Source organism: Orcinus orca, chromosome 5 (assembly GCF_937001465.1).
Source record: "Orcinus orca chromosome 5, mOrcOrc1.1, whole genome shotgun sequence".
In the NCBI taxonomy this organism is placed as follows: domain Eukaryota; kingdom Metazoa; phylum Chordata; class Mammalia; order Artiodactyla; family Delphinidae; genus Orcinus; species Orcinus orca.
The window spans coordinates 26,835,608-26,853,994 of NC_064563.1; the positions used below are offsets into that span (position 1 = coordinate 26,835,608).

Consider the following 18,387-nt stretch of genomic DNA (forward strand, 5'->3'; position numbering starts at 1 on the left):
AGTATTTGTATTTTACTGGCTTTCTTCACTTAGCATTATGTCTTCAAGGTTCATCCATGTTATAGCACATCAGAATTTCTTTCCTTTACAAGGTTGGATAATATACAGTTGCATGTGTATACCAATTTTGTTTATCCATTCACCCATCAGTGGATATGTGGGTTGCTTCCACTTTTTGGCTATTGTGAATATTGCTGCTATGAAGATAAGTGTACAGATAACTGTTCAAGTCCCTGCTTTCAATCTTTTGGATATGTGCGCTGAAGTGGAATTGCTGGTTTCACTTAATTTTTAAAAAATAAGATACTTTTTGTTATATTGAGAAAAATGTATAAGACATATTAACAAAGGAAAATATTTTCTATTTAATGTTTAAATTATCTATAATATACTTTTTCTATCAGATTTATTTATGTTTTATATTTTGATGCCAGAAAAAAAAATGTTAGGTTCTGTTTTTACCAACACACTTTTTAGAGGTGATCATTAGTATTTTTTTCAGTTCTGTTGGTAAGTGCTTGATTTCTATCTCAGAGATGATATGAGAAATCTTACTAAAGGGTTATTATAAATGTATAGTCTTAGGGGTTTTGAATTATTCTCTAGCCAGGTATTTATAAGTGCATAGCATCTGTTTTTCCATTGGTAAAAAATTAAACCATACTGTGAAAACTTTATTGTTTTCCTATAAGCTCTTTGTTCTGCCTCTCTATCCCCTTCCTGCATTTTACTGGTACCTCTTTTATTAACAGGAAAAAGTTATGGACCTTTAACATAGAAAATAAATAGCAGCAGATGAGTTCATTTTTTAAAAAGGAGAATTATGGTTTGTGCTTAGTTTAACCAAAAGTAATTTAAAAATTAATACCACAATAAAAACCCATTTCATAGGTATTAAGGGAAAGAATATTTTTATTTAAAATGTTGTTTGGTAAATTGGTAACTTAATTCCCAAAGCTCCTGGAGTGTTTTTCTAGTTGGGAGTATCAGGTGGCCTGGATTTAATTTATAAATTTATCTTAATCAGCCTTGTTACCAATTAAGTTGTTTCATTACCTTTCCCCCACATTAACGTGGTCAAATAAAATAGCCTGATTGTGAAAAACTCGTCTCATTACGTTGGTCTAGGAGGCCATATACTGATCTTTACATGTGATTCTCATGCCATACTATTTGGCTGACATTTATGTAGCCTATCTATTCCTAAAGTTTAAAATGTATTTTTGGTCAGTGATTGTGCTTTAAAATTTGACAGGTTACAATTATAGATGTGTGCTTAGTTTGTTTATTTCATACAGTTCCAGAATTAAACAAAATACTGTTTATCCTTACCTAGTATATTTCAGGATTAATCAGATGAGATGTGTAAAGCTTTCTTCTGCTAGGAGATCATTTTTCAAATGAAGCTATAATATTAAACTGTAAGAATAAGATATATGTTTTGGGGATATCATAAGACTCATACTTTTCTGTTCATGCATTGTTTTAGATAAAATTAAACAGCATTCCCTGCGCCCAAGGACTTACTATTTCAGTAATATCTTAGAAGCAATTTTTAAAGAGTATTTTGTCATTGTTAAATATATAACTATAACATTTTTGAACCCAGTATTGTTGTCACATTAGTACTGAATAATTAAAAGAAGTACTTACCCAAGGCATTTTTAATGATTTGGAAATAAATTAAGGATATTGTCCCAGTAGTTTCCTGCTCTACCTTTCTGAAGAATTATTCATCTATACTACATAATAAGCTTTTATGGACATTATTTTGCTATGAAATGAGCAATCTTAGATAGTTTTGATATAACATTTAGAAATTTTTAACTTTTAAGTTTATGTGTGTGTTTTTTTTTATAGTGCTTAAGAAAAGATGCTGAGTCTCGTAGAAGAGAACTTCATATTAGAACATATGCAGTTATTCCACTGAATGATGAATGTGGGATTATTGAATGGGTTAACAACACTGCTGGCTTGAGACCTATTCTGACCAAACTGTATAAGGAAAAGGGTACTAAAATTAATTCTTACAATATAAGTATGTAATATGGATATAATAGCTGCTAACATATAATATAGGTATAATGGTTATTATCATTGTACATTTTGGGGGTATAAGCCATAGTAAAATTTCTTGGTACTATTGATACATACAGAAGTAGTTAAGTGATTTCTTCTTTCCTTCCTTGCGTTTTAATTCTTTCTCTATCTTTATCCCAAAAGAATTTGAGGTAGCTTACAAAAATGTATATGAAAATGTGTTTTTCTAGGAGTTACTGGTTAGCAATTCTGAAACTACTTTTGTATAAACTAGACTTCAGCAAATAAATAAATACATTGTGGCTAATGAGAGCTAGTTTTTCATATTAGAGAAAGAAAAAGAAAGGGAAAGCTAGAATGAAACCGAAAGTGTTAGATTAGAGTTAGAGTCTCCCACTGGCCAAACCTGGGATAACTTGAGCACCAAAATAAATAATAATAGTATTAGATTATAACCCATGGAATGAAATAGACAGGAGTCCACACTTATGTAAACAAATACTTGAATTAATAAATAAATAAGTAGGAAGGTATGAACAAGTTCTTCCTTAGAGTAGAATTACAATGAATTAATGTAGAAGAGATGATGAAAACAGAAAATTGTCAATTAGTAAATATCACAGTAATAATTGTTGCAGACAGTGATTAGCAATGACTGCTGAAATTCGTTGGCAAAAGTATGATGGAAAATAGGTTATTTGCAGAGTCTCAAAGTATCTCTCCACCAGATACTTATTAATTACAAAGGGGAAAAAGTAGTAACTTTACAATGAAGAAACAAAAATATAACAGGTCAGAACTCCTTAAAAATTTCATGGTAATGGAAGACAAAAACAGAAATTTCCCAGATTCGAGGACATTAAGGAGACATGACAACTGAATGCAGTAAGGGATCCTGAATTGGATCCTGACCCAGAAAAAGGATGATAGTGGGACAGTTGAATAAAGTCTGAAAGTTAGTTAATAATACTATGAAAAAATAATTTCTTGGTTTAGGTAATTGTATTCTGTTATGAAAGAGATGAACACTGACAAAATCTGGGTGATGAATATATGGGAAATCTGTATATTTTTTGCAATTTTTTGTAAGACTAAAATTATTTCAAAATAAAAAGTTTTAAAAATGTTTATGATAAAAAATGTTTATGATGCAATACATTAAAAACAAATAGATCAAGTTACTAGAGTAAAGTAAAAAATATTAGTTCCCTAGGACTGCCATAACACATTACCACAAACTGTTCACAAACAACAGAAATTTACTCTCTCACAGTTGTGGAGACAAGGAGTCTAAAATCACTGTGTCAGTAGGGCCACAATATCTCTCAAGGCCAAAGGGGAGAATCCTTTCTATGCCTTTCTGTAAGTTTCTGGTGTTGCCAGCAATCTTTGACATTCCTTGGCTGTAGATGCTTCACTCCATTCTCTGCCTCTGTCATCACACAGCATTCTCCCTAAGTCTGTATGTCCCTGTTTTCTCTTATAAAAATATCAGTCATACTATATTAAGGGCTCACCGTAATGACCTCGTCTTAACCTGATTACATGGGCAAAGACCTTATTTTCAAATAAGGTCACATTCACAGGTACAAGGGTTATTTTTTTGACGGATACAATCAACACATAGCATTAAGTAATATTGATAAATAACTATATTATGGGTATTATGCTAAGTATTTTGTATATATCATTTTTTTATTATTGTTAACAAGCCTAATTATCACTATTTTTGGACAGTGAAGTAATTTAATCCAAGTTACTAATATGTTGTAGAGCTGAAGTTCAAGCACACTTGAATCTGATTTCAAGGAACTTGCTATTGACTATTTTATTTAAAGATGAAATATTATATAAGTGTTAGTTATTGCTATTGGATTTTAAAAAATATATATATATTTTCCATCCTATCATGAACATAGTTGAACTGTGCAACATTTGAGGCTAAAAATCTCTAATCTCAAAACTTGTCTATGGAAATTTTAGCTGAACCTTGGGTCCAAAAAGCACCAAATGAAGGTGGGCCTAAAAGGCACTTTATAGACTGGAGTCATGTCAACCATATAATATGAACTCACAAATATTTCTTCTGCTTCCACTTATGATTTGAATTGTACAAGATTAGTTTTAAAATCACGTATCCTGTGAATCTTACAGGCTAGCCTTCACACAGAGTAAATTATTTCAGAGCACCATTGTAGGTTTCTTAGTAATGATTCAGTGGGGACCCATACTGCCTGCTGATTAACAGAGAGATCACTGTAAATTTAGTGAGGGCTGTAGCATTTTTACATGCAGGGGCACTGTTCACATTGGATTTATTCTGAGTGGTATCTTCTGGTATGTGTGGTCTTACTTGGCACTGATTATCATCAACAAGAGGCCTCACTCTAGGTGAGTATTAAGTGAAGATAATGTGTTTATTATTTTCATATAGTATCAGAAGAAAGTTTACCTATGCATAATTGAAATGTTTCCATTTATTCTTGCTTTTGAATAAAAGTAGATATTTCCTGTCCTATTTTCACCAAAAAAAAATACATTGCCCCTTTTCTCATTTGGCTTGTGTGATTAATGGAAATCACTCTACCTTGCAGGAGTTTATATGACAGGGAAGGAACTTCGCCAGTGTATGCTACCAAAATCGGCAGCTTTGTCTGAAAAACTCAAAGTATTCCAAGAATTTCTCCTGCCCAGGCATCCTCCTGTTTTTCATGAGTGGTTTCTGAGAACATTCCCTGATCCTACATCATGGTAAGTTACCAAAATATAATACATTGTTATGGTTAGATTTTTTAAAAAATATTTTAGATGTATGTGGCCCCATATGATACAAGGATACTTGATAGGCATTGTGTTTCCTTTAGGTACAGCAGCAGATCAGCATACTGCCGTTCCACTGCCGTTATGTCAATGGTTGGTTATATCCTGGGCCTTGGAGACCGTCATGGTGAAAACATTCTCTTTGATTCTTTGACTGGTGAATGTGTACATGTGGATTTCAACTGTCTCTTCAATAAGGTATATGATATGACTTACTGTAGTTAATTGTATGTTTTCTCCTAATTTCCTTTCCACAACAACTGTTCTTCCTAGACATACCTGTTAGTAGCAGCTGTAGTCACAGTTGAGTCACATTGAGAGTTTGTTGACTGGTTTTGATCAGTGGATCCCATAGCCCTCAGTAAAGCAACTTAGGTTGGAGAGAACTCAGAAGAGTCATATAGGAAAACTAGCACTGAACTTGAAGTCCAAAAGCATAGATCCAAGTTCTGACTTATTGGTTCTTGGTTATACGAACATGGGGTGTTTATATAATATATGAACAGTTCATTTTACTGAGACTCAGTTTTAGAGAGACAGAGTAGTTTAATGTGATTGCTTCCAAACCTGGCAGCAGCATCTAAGAATTTTTTTTTTTTTTTTTAATGCAGGTACCTAGGAAACATCACAGGAAATTCAGATTGTGTAGGTCCAGCTGGGGTCTGGGAATAAATTGAGGTCATTCAGCTCTCCTTAAGGACCCCCTCCAGTTTTCCAATGTCATGATCCTGAAAGGCAGACTAATTATTAAACCCATTTTTTCCTTCATCCTTAGTTCTCTGTGGGTTGCCGTCTGCTATCACAGGAAACCAAGAAAGGTCACAGACCCAACTGAAAACAAATCAAAGATAAACCACTGGTATAGGGGATTCATACAAGAGAGGAATTTAGGGAAACTGATTGGAGGGATGAAAAAGCCCTAGGAAAGGCAGGTGTTAGAGAATGGAAGAAAATAAATGAACTGGACTTCATTATATTACATGTTACATTTCCTGTCTCAGGGATTGTGAGCATCTAACACTTGGCTATTTTTTTTCCCGTCCTGTTTTAAAGTGAAAGTCTTAAAGAAAAGAAGAAAATTATGAGAGTATTTTGTTTGTACTTTATACTATTCAAGAAGGATATTAAGGGAGTTAATATAAGGCTAAATATTGAATGCATAAATATTGCTCTATAATTCTCTATAATTACTTTAGTAATTCAGTGAAAGATGAATCCATCCATCCTCTAGATATTACCCAAGGAGTTGTGTTTCAGCTCCTCAAAAGCAAAGATAGAGTCATATGGCTCCTTCAGGATGTAGGCCTCTAACATAAGTTGCACGTACAAATATTTTGAGGGTATGTTTGCTCTCTCCTAAAAGCTTTTAATTTTTTGCATAAAGATTTTTAAATTCCAGCATCTTTACTTTTTAATAAAATGCATTGTTTTAAGGGAGAAACCTTTGAGGTCCCAGAAATTGTTCCATTTCGCATGACTCATAATATGGTTAATGGAATGGGTCCTATGGGAACAGAAGGCCTTTTTCGAAGAGCTTGTGAAGTTACAATGAGGCTGATGCGAGATCAGAGAGAACCTTTAATGAGGTAATCATCTATATTTTGTAAACAGTAGTAACTTTGAATGTGATTATTGGTTTCTAAGTTTTCTTTATATAGAGCTACTTTATACTGGTTGAAGTAGATGTTTTTGGGGGGGTTTTTTTGGGTTTTTTTTTTCTTTTTTTCGGTATGTGGGCCTCTCACTGTTGTGGCCTCTCCCGTTGCGGAGCACAGGCTCCAGACGCGCAGGCTCAACGGCCATGGCTCACGGGCCCAGCCGCTCCGCGGCATGTGGGATCTTCCCGGACCGGGGCACGAACCCTTGTCCCCTGCATCGGCAGGCGGACTCTCAACCACTGCGCCACCAGGGAAGCCCTGAAGTAGATGTTTTTTAATAATAACTTTTATTAAGATATATTTTACATACCATAAAATTTAGTCTTTTTTTTTTCTTAATTTATTTTTGGCTGCATTGGGTTTTCATTGCTGCTTTCTCTAGTTACGGCAAGCGGGGGCTACTCTTCCTTGCAGTGTGTGGGCTTCTCATTGTAGTGGCTTCTCTTTGTTGTGAAGCACAGGCTCTAGGCACACGGGCTTCAGTAGTTGTAGCATGCAGGCTCAGTAGTTGTGGCTCGCAGGCTCTAGAGCACAGGCTCAGTAGTTGTGGTGCACAGGCTGAGTTGCTCCATGGCATGTGGGATCTTCCCAGACCAGGGCTCAAACCCGTGTTCCCTGCATTGGCAGGCGGATTCTTAACCACTACATTACCAGGGACGTCCAAAATCTGGTCTTCTAATATACATACTACGGTGGTTTTAGTATATTCACAAGATTGTGTGACCATCACTGCTATCTAATTATGAAACATTTTCATCACCTCCAAAAGAAATTAGCAGTCACTCCCTAACTCTACTCCCCACCATCTCCTAGCAACCACGAATCTTTCTGTCTCTATAGATTTGCCTATTCTGGATATTTCATATATAAGTAGAATTATACAACATTTGGCCTTTAGTGTCTGTTTTCTTTCAGTAGCATGATGTTTTTAAGGTTTATCTATGCTCTAGCATGTATCAGTACTTCATTCTTTTTTATTGTCAAATAATATTCTATTATATGGATATGCCACCTTTCGTTTATCCATTCATCAATTAATGGACATTTGGGATTGTTTTGGCTATTGTGAATAGTGTAGCTGTGAACATCTGTGTACAGGTTTTATGTGGATATATGTTTTCAGTTCTCTTGGTTATACCTATGAGTAGGATTCTGGATATGTTAACTCTAAGCTTAACATTTTGAGGAACTTTCAAACTGTTTTCCAAAGCAGATGTAATATGTTATAGTCCCACTAGCAATGTCTAAGTGTTCCAATTTCTCCACATCCTTACCAAAACTTGTTATTGTCTATCTATATTATTTTATCCATCTTGATGGGTATGAAATTGTATCTAATTGTGTTTTAATTTGCATTTCCCTAATGACCAGTTATGTTGAGCATCTTTACATGTTTATTGGTCACTCGCATAACTTCTTTGGACGAATGTCTATTTAAATCCTTTGCCCATTTTTTTAAATTGGATTATTTGTTTTTTTTAACATCTTTATTGGAGTATAATTGCTTTACAATGGTGTGTTAGTTTCTGCTGTATAACAAAGTGAATCAGCTATACATATACATTTATCCCCATTTCTCCTTCCTCTGGCGTCTCCCTCCGACCCTCCCTATCCCACCCCTCTAGGTGGACACAAAGCACCAAGCTGATCTCCCTGTGCTATGCAGCTGCTTCCCACTAGCTATCTGTTTTACATTTGGTAGTGTATATATGTCCATGCCATGCTCTCACTTCATCCCAGATTACCCTCCCCCCTCCCCATATCCTCAAGCCCATTCTCTACATCTGCATCTTTATTCCTGTCCTGTCCCTAGTTTCTTCAGAACATTTTTTTTTTAGATTCCATATATATGTGTTAGCATACGATATTTGTTTTTCCCTTTCTGACTTACTTCACTCTGTATGACAGTCTCTAGGTCCATCCACCTCACTGCAAATAACTCAATTTTGTTTCTTTTTTATGCCTGCGTAATATTCCATTGTATATATGTGCCACATCTTCTTTATCCATTCATCTGTCGATGGACACTTAGGTTGCTTCCATGTCCTGGCTATTGTAAATACTGCTGCAATGAACATTATGGTACATGACTCTTTTTGAATTATGGTTTTCTCAGGGTATATGCCCAGTAGTGGTATTGCTGGGTTGTATGGTAGTTCTATTTTTAGTTTTATAAGGAACTTCCATACTGTTCTCCATAGTGGCTGTATCTGTTTACATTCCCACCAACAATGCAAGAGGGTTCCCTTTTCTCCACACCCTCTCCAGCATTTATCGTTTGTAGATTTTTTGATGATGGCCATTCTGACCAGTGTGAGGTGATATCTCATTGTACTTTTGATTTGCATTTCTCTAACGATTAATGATGTTGAGCATTCTTTCACGTGTTTGTTGGCAATCTGTATATCTTCTTTGGAGAAATGTATATTTATATCTTCTGCCCATTTTTGGATTGGGTTGTTTGTTTTTTTGATATTGAGCTGCATGAGCTGCTTGTAAAGTTTGGAGATTAATCCTTGGCCAGTTGCTTCGTTTGCAAATATTTTCTCCCATTCTGAGGGTTGTCTTTTTGTCTTGTTTATGGTTTCCTTTGCTGTGCAAAAGCTTTTAAGTTTCATTAGATCCCATTTGTTTATTTTTGTTTTTATTTCCATTTCTCTAGGAGGTGGGTCAGAAAGGATCTTGCTGTGATTTATGTCATAGAGTGTTCTGCCTATGTTTTCCTCTAAGAGTTTGATAGTGTCTGGCCTTACATTTAGGTCTTTAACCCATTTTGAGTTTATTTTTGTGTATGGTGTTAGGGACTGTTCTAATTTTGTTCTTTTACATGTAGCTGTCCAGTTTTCCCAGCACCACTTATTGAAGAGGCTGTCTTTTTTCCATTGTATATTCTTGCCTCCTTTATCAAAAATAAGGTGACCATATATGCATGGGTTTATCTCTGGGCTTTCTACCCTGTTCCATTGATCTGTATTTCTGTTTTTGCCAGCACCATTTTTGAAGAGATTATTTTTCTCTTTTTTTTTTTTTTTCTTTTCTTTTTTTGGTACGCGGGCCTCTCACTGTCGTGGCCTCTCCCGTTGTGGAGCACAGGCTCCGGACGCGCAGGCTCAGCGGCCATGGCTCACGGGCCTAGCCGCTCCGCGGCATGTGGGATCTTCCTGGACTGGGGCATGAACCCGCATCCCCTGCATCGGCAGGCGGACTCCCAACAACTGTGCCACCAGGGAAGCCCTATTTTTCTCTATTTAATTGTCTTGACATTTCTGTTGAAAATCAATTGACCATACATGTAAGGGTGTATTTCTAGATACTCAGTTTTATTCCATTGATCTGTATGTCTAACCTTATGCCAATAGCACATTCTCCTGATTACTATAGCTTTGTAGTATGTTTTGAAGTCAGGAAGTGTGAATCCTCTGACTTTTTTTTTCTTTTTCAAGACTATTTGACTGTTATGAGTCTCTTGCATTTCCATGTGCATTTTAAGATCATCTTGCCAATTTCTGCAAAGGCCAGCCTGGATTTTGATAGGAATGGCATTGAATCTGTAAATCAATTTAGGGAGTATTGCCATCTTAAGTCTTTTGATCCATGAACATAGGATATCTTTCCATTTATTTAAGTCTTCTTCAATTTCTTTCAACGTTTTATAATTTTTCGTTTGTAAATCTTGTATTTAACTTTTTAAAAATGTGTTCCTAAGTATTTCTAAATGGAATTTTTTTCTTAATTTCATGTTTGGATTGTTCATTGCTAGTGTATAGAAATATAACTAAATTTTTATATTGATCTTGTATCCTGCAACCTTAATGAACTCATTTGTTAGTTGTCATAGTTATTTTTGCAGATACCTTAAGATTTTCTCTCTACAACAACAGGTCACCTGTAGATAGGGATAGTTTTACTTTTTCTAATCTAATCTCAGTGCCTTTTCTTTTTCTTGCCTAATTGCCCTAGCTAGATCAATGTCAAATAGCCATGGCGAGACATCTACATCCTTGTCTTGTTCCTAATCTTAGGGGTGAAGAAGCCAGTCTTTTACCATTAAATATGATGTTAGCTGTGGGAAGTAGTTTTTCAAAAGGACATTTAAAGCTCACTTATTCACTTTTTTATTTAAAACCTGTCTACCAGGCATTATGGTAGAATACATTGGATAGTTAGATGTAGGCAAAGCAAGTTCTCTGAAGGAGGAAGCATAGCATTTTCTGAAACGGTAGTAATGTGTTTTGTAAGAGTATTACCATTAGCTTCTCATCCTTCAGTAGTTATCCTTCACCTAAGTGTTGACTTTAATGAGAGTTCTTTTTACAAAGATAACATTGTATTATTACCATAATATTTGTTTCCATTTTAGTGTCTTAAAGACTTTTCTACATGATCCTCTTGTGGAATGGAGTAAACCAGTGAAAGGGCATTCCAAAGCACCACTGAATGAAACAGGGGAAGTTGTCAACGAAAAGGTTAGTAGAAGGTGTAGCTTGATATGAACCGATATTGTATATCTCTACAAATGGGAACTAATTCTAAATACTGTCAGTGACTGACCATTGAATACTCTGAAATTTAGTTCTCTATCTAGTATGACAATGCCATAAGTTTTCTTTATTGTCATTACTAATGTTAACATTCTTATCATTAGTATAGTAAAAACAGAGTTCAACACATGCTTGTTTAACCATAAACAAATCACAGTTATGATATAGAGTGGGAAAAACTTGAACACAAATTGCCTGAATTTATAGAGCAGCAGGTCTCAGCTTCAATATGTAGAACTCTTTACTAACATAGTAGTCCCTTGCCCCTTGATTTCCATGGGGGATAGGTTCCAGGACCCCCCTGTGGATACGAAAATCCTGGAATGCTCAACTCCCGTATATAAGATGCTGTAGGATTTGTATATAACCTGTGTATATCGTCCCATATACTTTAAGTCATCTCTAGATTACTTATAATACCTAGTACAATGTAAATACCATGTAAATAGTTGCAAATACAGTGTAAATGCTATGTAAATAGTTGCTGGTGCATGGCAAGTTGAAGTTTTCCTTTTTGGAACTTTATGGAATTTTTTTCCCCTGAATATTTTCAGTCCGTGGTTGGTTGAATCATTGGCTGCAGAGAGCTGACTATATTAGCCGAATCCTCAAATTTTCCAGATAGTTATTTTAAATAAGTTAGAATAGATTTGAGGATTGTTTTTCTAATTACATCATTCTCACTTTTGCATTCTGATATGCTTTCTTGATTGAGAAAAATATGTAGAATTCCAAGTAGCTCACTTAGAACTCCCATTTGCATATAACATAATCTAAACATTAGGCATTAGAGTATTGTTGCTGTTATTAGAATACTAATATTCAAATGTTTAAGTCCTAAACACTTTTCAGAGTAGATTTTTTTATACTATTATTTTTCTAGACTCCTAACATGGAAGAGATTCCCTTGTATTTCAGAGTCCTGAAAAATGTCCAGTTGATGTTAGATCAACATTGCAAGCCTCGAGATCAGTATCTCAAGTTATTGTATTTGTTTCATTGCTTCTCTCCTTTGTCTGCATTTGCTCTTACAAAAGAGGTAATGATCAGTAAAATGACATTAATATTTGTTAGATAAAAGAAAGGCAGTAATTCCAAATTATAAACATCTACATGTCATTGGGTCCTTAGTCCTTATGATTTTCAATTTCTTTTTAGGCCAAAACCCATGTTCTTGACATTGAGCAGAGACTACAAGGTGTAATCAAGACCCGAAATAGAGTGACAGGACTGCCGTTATCTATTGAAGGACATGTGCATTACCTTATACAAGAAGCAACTGATGAAAACTTGCTATGCCAGATGTACCTTGGTTGGACCCCATATATGTGAAATGGAGTTACTTCAAAGAATATGTTAATAATCTAAAATTAATGCACTTGGATCATTAATCTGTGGTTGTATCTATTCAGTTCCAAAGTACAACTTATGTTTATGTTCTCACAGTAACTGATATTTCTCCCTGATTGTTAACAATATTTAAAATAATATATGTTGTTAAATAAACTGCTTTCTTAACATATACTGTGTATAACTGGAGAAATGGAATATCATATGTTCTTATGCTCTTAAAAAAATGTATTTGCGAGAAACAAGCCAGCCTAATTTCATTTTACAACTTTCGTTGATTTTAAGTACTAACATAAGGATTCATTTGAACAAAAAATCATATTGAATAAATACTGTAGACAAAGCACGGATCCCCTTCCCTCTGGGAACTTTCTAGTAAGAGAGATGTAAACATAAATAGCACATCATTAAGTTCACTTAGTAATACTCTTTTTGTATTTGTTGAAAATGTGATAGGGAAAAAAAATTAGCCAATTAACATGAATATGAAAACTATATAAACATTCTGTAATTTTAAAGATGCTGTCATACTAAGTGTACCAGAATGCAGAATCCAGTGGTTGGGGGAAACAGCATTACTTAAAATTTCATGAGGTTTTATAATCTAAAAAATTTTAACGTTAAATTTGGGGGTACATTTTATTGCAGAAGATTTAAAATAATTCCAAAGCAAAGAGGTTATTACATACAAATAAATGAAAACATAATCTTTTTGTAAGATAATTTCACTTAAGTTTACCTTACAAAATTCTGCCTTTTTGTACAGCTGAAGTGTGATGGGGGAAAATGTAATAACCCAAGAGGTATAAATGTGAAAACTAAACGTATACTTTCCTATCGAAGGCCTAATGTTAAGAGTTAAGGAGGAAGCTGGGTGGAGGGGAGTTAGGAAATCATTTTACGCAAATAATTTGGAAAAGAACGTTTTTAAGAGAAATTTTTGTTGTATCCTGAAAGAAAAAATTTCCGCTCGCAAAACAAACTAAACCAAATAAATCATCAGACCTTTCCAAATCTGTGTTGAAAAACAGAGATTAGTAATCCCATAAAACGGAAGCAGCCAGGACTCTTCCAGTCGTCTCGTGAGGTTTTCACCCCCTTCCAAATCCACTTAACAGCGCTCAGGTCTGTCAACTGACATTTTCAGAACTGAATTTCACACACGCGTTCAAAAACGCCTGGCGCTCTTAAATGTAACCAGGCAGCTCCGCGGCAGCGAGTTCGGGCCGGGGCTAGAGCCCCGCCCCGGAGATGCAGTCTCGAAGCCGGCCGCTCTAGGCCCGGCGGCCGCTCTCTATGGTTGGCCGGGCAGTGTGTTGTCATCTGCGGAGCGACGGCCAGAGGCGGCAGCGTAGGCCCCGGCGGGGCGTTTGGTTTCGATTTGGCCCTGACTTGAGTTAGTACTGACGGTCGAAATGGGAGTCCCTAAGTTTTATCGATGGATCTCGGAGCGGTATCCCTGCCTCAGCGAAGTGGTGAAGGAGCATCAGGTGGGTAAGCAAGGGGTCAGAGGCCCAGAAGGCGGAGGACCCGGGGCTCGGCGGCCCTTTCTCCACCCTGGGACCGGGGGTCTCCGCCGCCTCCTTCTTGCTCGTCGTCAGCTGGCTGAGTGGCGAAGGGAGGGGAGCAGAACGTTTGAGGACACCCTGGTGATCTGAGTGGGGGCGAAGACGCAAGTCGCTCTCCTGTGGGCAGAGCGGCGGGGATGCGGCTGTTCTGACAGCTTCTGCCCGGGCCGGGCCTGCCGCGACTTCGCAATCAAGTCCCGGGAGGAGCGCTTTCGGGAGTGCTTCCCTTTCCTCCCCAGGGAGCTGCAGGTTTCGTTTTTCTTTTTGGAGGTGGGATGGTTGTCCTCCTAGGACCTTCCCCCAATCCCCAGCCAGAGCAACAGGCCTACGTACAAACAATAATATCGGCCAACGCAGTTGAATCCCCTTGTTTACTTTCCCGTATCTAGAGCTGCATCCCGCCCTACCCCCAACGCGTAGACTTTTTGACGTGGCTGATGGTTCATATTTATGATACAGTTCCTTACTCTTTTTCTGTTACCCCAAGGACCGTACCAATCCCCTGTTCCAAAAGAAATAAAAATACATTTGGACGGGGCCGGGGCAGTTATTTGGAAGCTTCATTGTGTGAATGTGTGTGTGTGTGTGTGTGTGAAAGAGAGAAGGGAGAGAGAGAGGGAGGAAGGAGATGAGGGAGGAAGGAGACGTGGGGTGAACGGAGAGAGAAACAGATTGTTAGAGCACTAATACTAGGAATAGTAATATTCGGTATATAATGACCCCAGGGCAACGTTTATGTGCAGACTTCAAAAATGTAGTTTAGGTATTGGAACTGCGGAAAAAAATAGTAAGCAGTCGTCTATTAGGTAAACTGGACTTTGGGTCTAGTGTTTGTCCCATTTAATGGTTTTGGTAGCTCTTTTGCCCATTTTATATTTTACAGAAAAAAGTCATTTTTGTCTCCGAATGGAGGCGTGGGTTCAAATCCCACTTCTGACACACACACACAAAGTCATTTTTGAAATTTGTACAGCTAATTGAGTTAGTTGAGATGGATAGCATCGTATTAACATGGAGGGAAATAATACAGTGAACACCATCATGCTGTCTATTAAATTATGGTTTATTATTTTTAAAAAGTACTGTAAGCATGAAGATGGGGTTAAACTTCTGGAAAGGATTCTTTGTTGGTGGATTCCAGTCAGGTTTGGTATATGAGGAAAAGCTTACCAAAAATTCCAGAATGGTGGTTTGTCTTTATTTGAAGCATGGGTTGAATTAGATTTAGGGAAACATTTCTTTCCAGAGAAGAGGATAAAAATGGTGACAACGAACTTAGGCGTTTCCTGGATCCTTCACTCAAATATTTGAGTACCTGCCATGCATCAGGCACTTTATCTCTAAATTGAAAAATTCAGACTAACTTGACAATGCACAATCTGTTCAGTAATCTTTTTACTCTGTACTCTTTGGCACAGAATTTGGTTTGGTGTAAGGATCTTGGATTTTCTCCATCTTGAGGAATTTTGTTACTGAACAAAAATAATGGCTTTAAGGCAATTTTATGACACGAACACTAACAATAGGTTTAAAACTTGGTTCATCAAAGTGATGTCTTTCAAAAAGAAATCACCAGCTACTCTCTCAAGCAGTACTTAAAACATGGTAGTTCCTAAGTCACAGCAGTTCAAAAGCTAGTCCTTGGGGAAAGGGACTGGATGGAGGGGTGGGTTCTGGGAAGATGGTGGCAGTGGTGACATAGCATAGTTTTTGGTTTCCCTGAATCCTCATTTGAAAACAGAAAGAGAAACTAGATAGCTAAATTTAAAATCCATAGAACAATTACAACAAAACCATATGACAGGGTATCCCCATGAACCCCAAGATACAATTTGATGGGGACAGACTACCGATAGCCTCTAGACCCAGTTGGTGTTGGCATGTGTGCAAGAGGAAGAAGGAGAAATGGGGCAACATCTGATGAACCTGAGAGCAGAACTCCAGAATATTCACTAAGACTCTACAGGCCTATTAGATAGCAGTAGCTGTAACTGGGGGGTTTTAAAGGGCAGGAGCAGTCTAACTCCTGTGAACCCACAAAACTGACTTGGCAAGGTACCATTCTAAGGCAGAGCCCACCCTAAGGAGAAAGTGCTGGGAGTGAAATAAAATTTTTTCAGGAAGGGGACAAGAGAGATAAGAAGGTCAAGATAAAAGCGAGGGAGGGTTACAGAGTCAAGAAATCTTAGAAAACAAACCAGGCAAGCCACCATATTTTTTAATACTACCCCAAAATAGCAGAAGAGGGAGCTTTGTAAAGTTAAAGCTTTCCTGAACCCCTTCTCATTCCAAAAGTTCAGGAAAATTAAGTTTACATAAAAATGAATGATAGAAAAGTGTCAAGGTCAAATAGTATACAAAGTTATTATGGGGGAAAAGGGGAACAAAATAATATTCATACAGACAGTAAAAGCTTGCAATAAAAACATGCACACATAACAGACCAAAACTACAACCTACTATTTCAGAATGAGCTAAAGGCACTAAGAAAATACGACATGAAAGAACAACATATATCAATTACAAAAACTCAGGAATAAGGTGACAGAACCTAAAGAAAATTAGACATAAATGGCAAAATCACATCAGAAGTGAAGCCTAAAGTAGTAGCAAGGCAAAAACAAATGATGTCATAAGAAAAAAATAGAAGGTGGAAATAAGAGAAAATTTTAGAAGATAAAAAGGTTCAAAGCAATATAACAGAACAAATACTAAAACTATAATTAAAGAAACCTTTCCTGAAATTAAAAAAAAAAAATTGAAGCCATGTTGAAAGAATATACCATGTACCCAAGAATATTGACTCAGATAACCAACATCAAGACATGTTCTAGTTAAATTCATGGACTTTAAAGAAAAAGAGAAAAAAGCTTTTGTACAAGTACAAGAAAGGAACATATGACTTGTAAGGGAAAGAAAATCAGGTTCCAATCATAGTTTTTCACAGTAGTGCTTTATGCCAGAAAAAAATGGAGTAACATAAAGATACTCAACTGACTTTTTTTTTTTAATTTAATTTATTTATTTATTATTTTTGCCTGTGTTGGGCCTTCGTTTCTGTATGAGGGCTTTCTCTAGTTGTGGCGAGCAGGGGCCACTCTTCATCACGGTGCGCGGGCCTCTCACTGTCGCGGCCTCTCTTGTTGCGGAGCACAGGCTCCAGACGCGCAGGCTCAGTAGTTGTGGCTCACGGTCCCAGTTGCTTCGTGGCATGTGGGATCTTCCCAGACCAGGGCTTCCCAGACCAGTACCGTGTCCCCTGCATTGGCAGGCAGATTCTCAACCACTGCACCACCAGGGAGGCCCTCAACTGACTTTTAAGTATAAACGATAAGCTGGTCAAATGATCAGTGTAGGAGAAGTCAGGCAATATTGTTCCTTTGAGCACTTTCTTGAGGAATCTGCTAGAGAATGAGCTTCAGACAATCAAAAGGACTGGGGAAATATCAACATAAATACCAGTGGTGAACATTAAATATAATTTCCTGTAGAACAAAATCAAAATAAGAGTGAAGAGAGAGTTTATTGTATGATGGCTATGTGTTCTGACAATGTTTAGATAGCACAACTATAAAATAAATGGGAGTAAGAGAGAATGGGGAAAAGTTATGCAAAAAAAATTATATTACCATTAATCATATTAGTGGTAATATTAATATTGTTTTTCTGAAACTCGTGTGTGTGATATGATAAATACCTAATTAAAGGGTATTTTATTTTATTTATTTATTTTTTTTTTTTGCGGTACGCGGGCCTCTCACTGTTGTGGCCTCTCCTGTTGCGGAGCACAGGCTCCGGACGCGCAGACTCAGCGGCCATGGCTCACGGGCCCAGCCGCTCCGTGGCATGTGAGATCTTCCCAGACCGGGTCACGAACCCGTGTCCCCTGCATCGGCAGGCGGACTCTCAACTACTGCGCCACCAGGGAAGCCCCACAGTTCCCAATTTTGAAAACCTTTCCTGTACCACTGGGTAACCAAGAGGCAGAATGATCCCCTTTATAAAAGTATTACAATTAATAAAAAAAGAAGTGATAGAATATCACCATTTTGCAACCTCAAATAAGTTAATAGAAATAGGCATTAAGCACCAATGGCTGGTAATATTAGAAAAAAGAAAGAAAGGTGACACAAACAAATAGTAGAGCTTAACTCTATTCCTATTTTAGAGAATTCTTGACATGGATAGTATATACAAGACTTATATTGGTGTTTGAATGTGTACACACCTAGAACTATTTTTGATGCCTAGTTCAAGTGGTCCAGTAGTTTGGTAGAAGTATATTATGACTATAAAATTATAGTTATTTCATAAATCTGTATTGAATATAAAAATTATGTACCATAGGATCCAAAAATACGGAGATATATAATACTTTGTGCAGCCTTATCTTACTGTTAGCATATTTCT

General features: G+C 36.8%; 2 protein-coding genes across 6 annotated transcripts in view; both read left to right on the forward strand.

The window, feature by feature from the left end:
- The window catches only part of ATR (ATR serine/threonine kinase), a 104,266-nt gene extending 91,687 nt beyond the window's left edge, over positions 1-12,579 (forward strand). For all 3 annotated transcript variants that reach the window (XM_033402776.1, XM_033402777.2, XM_004278242.3), the window contains 6 exons: positions 1,861-2,011; positions 4,635-4,791; positions 4,905-5,058; positions 6,295-6,446; positions 10,879-10,984; positions 12,218-12,579. In XM_033402776.1, coding sequence (XP_033258667.1) covers positions 1,861-2,011; positions 4,635-4,791; positions 4,905-5,058; positions 6,295-6,446; positions 10,879-10,984; positions 12,218-12,391 — 894 coding nt within the window. In that variant the 3' untranslated portion in view covers positions 12,392-12,579. The remainder of the gene's footprint in view (positions 1-1,860; positions 2,012-4,634; positions 4,792-4,904; positions 5,059-6,294; positions 6,447-10,878; positions 10,985-12,217) is intronic.
- Positions 12,580-13,708: 1,129 nt separating this feature from the next.
- XRN1 (5'-3' exoribonuclease 1) overlaps positions 13,709-18,387 on the forward strand; it is a 100,686-nt gene continuing 96,007 nt past the window's right edge. Inside the window, exon 1 of one of the 3 annotated variants that reach the window (XM_049709825.1) lies at positions 13,709-13,899. In XM_049709825.1, the coding sequence (XP_049565782.1) occupies positions 13,825-13,899 (75 nt within the window). In that variant the 5' untranslated portion in view covers positions 13,709-13,824. The remainder of the gene's footprint in view (positions 13,900-18,387) is intronic. The other 2 variants (XM_012536139.3, XM_033402779.2) reach the window with 2 other exon arrangements.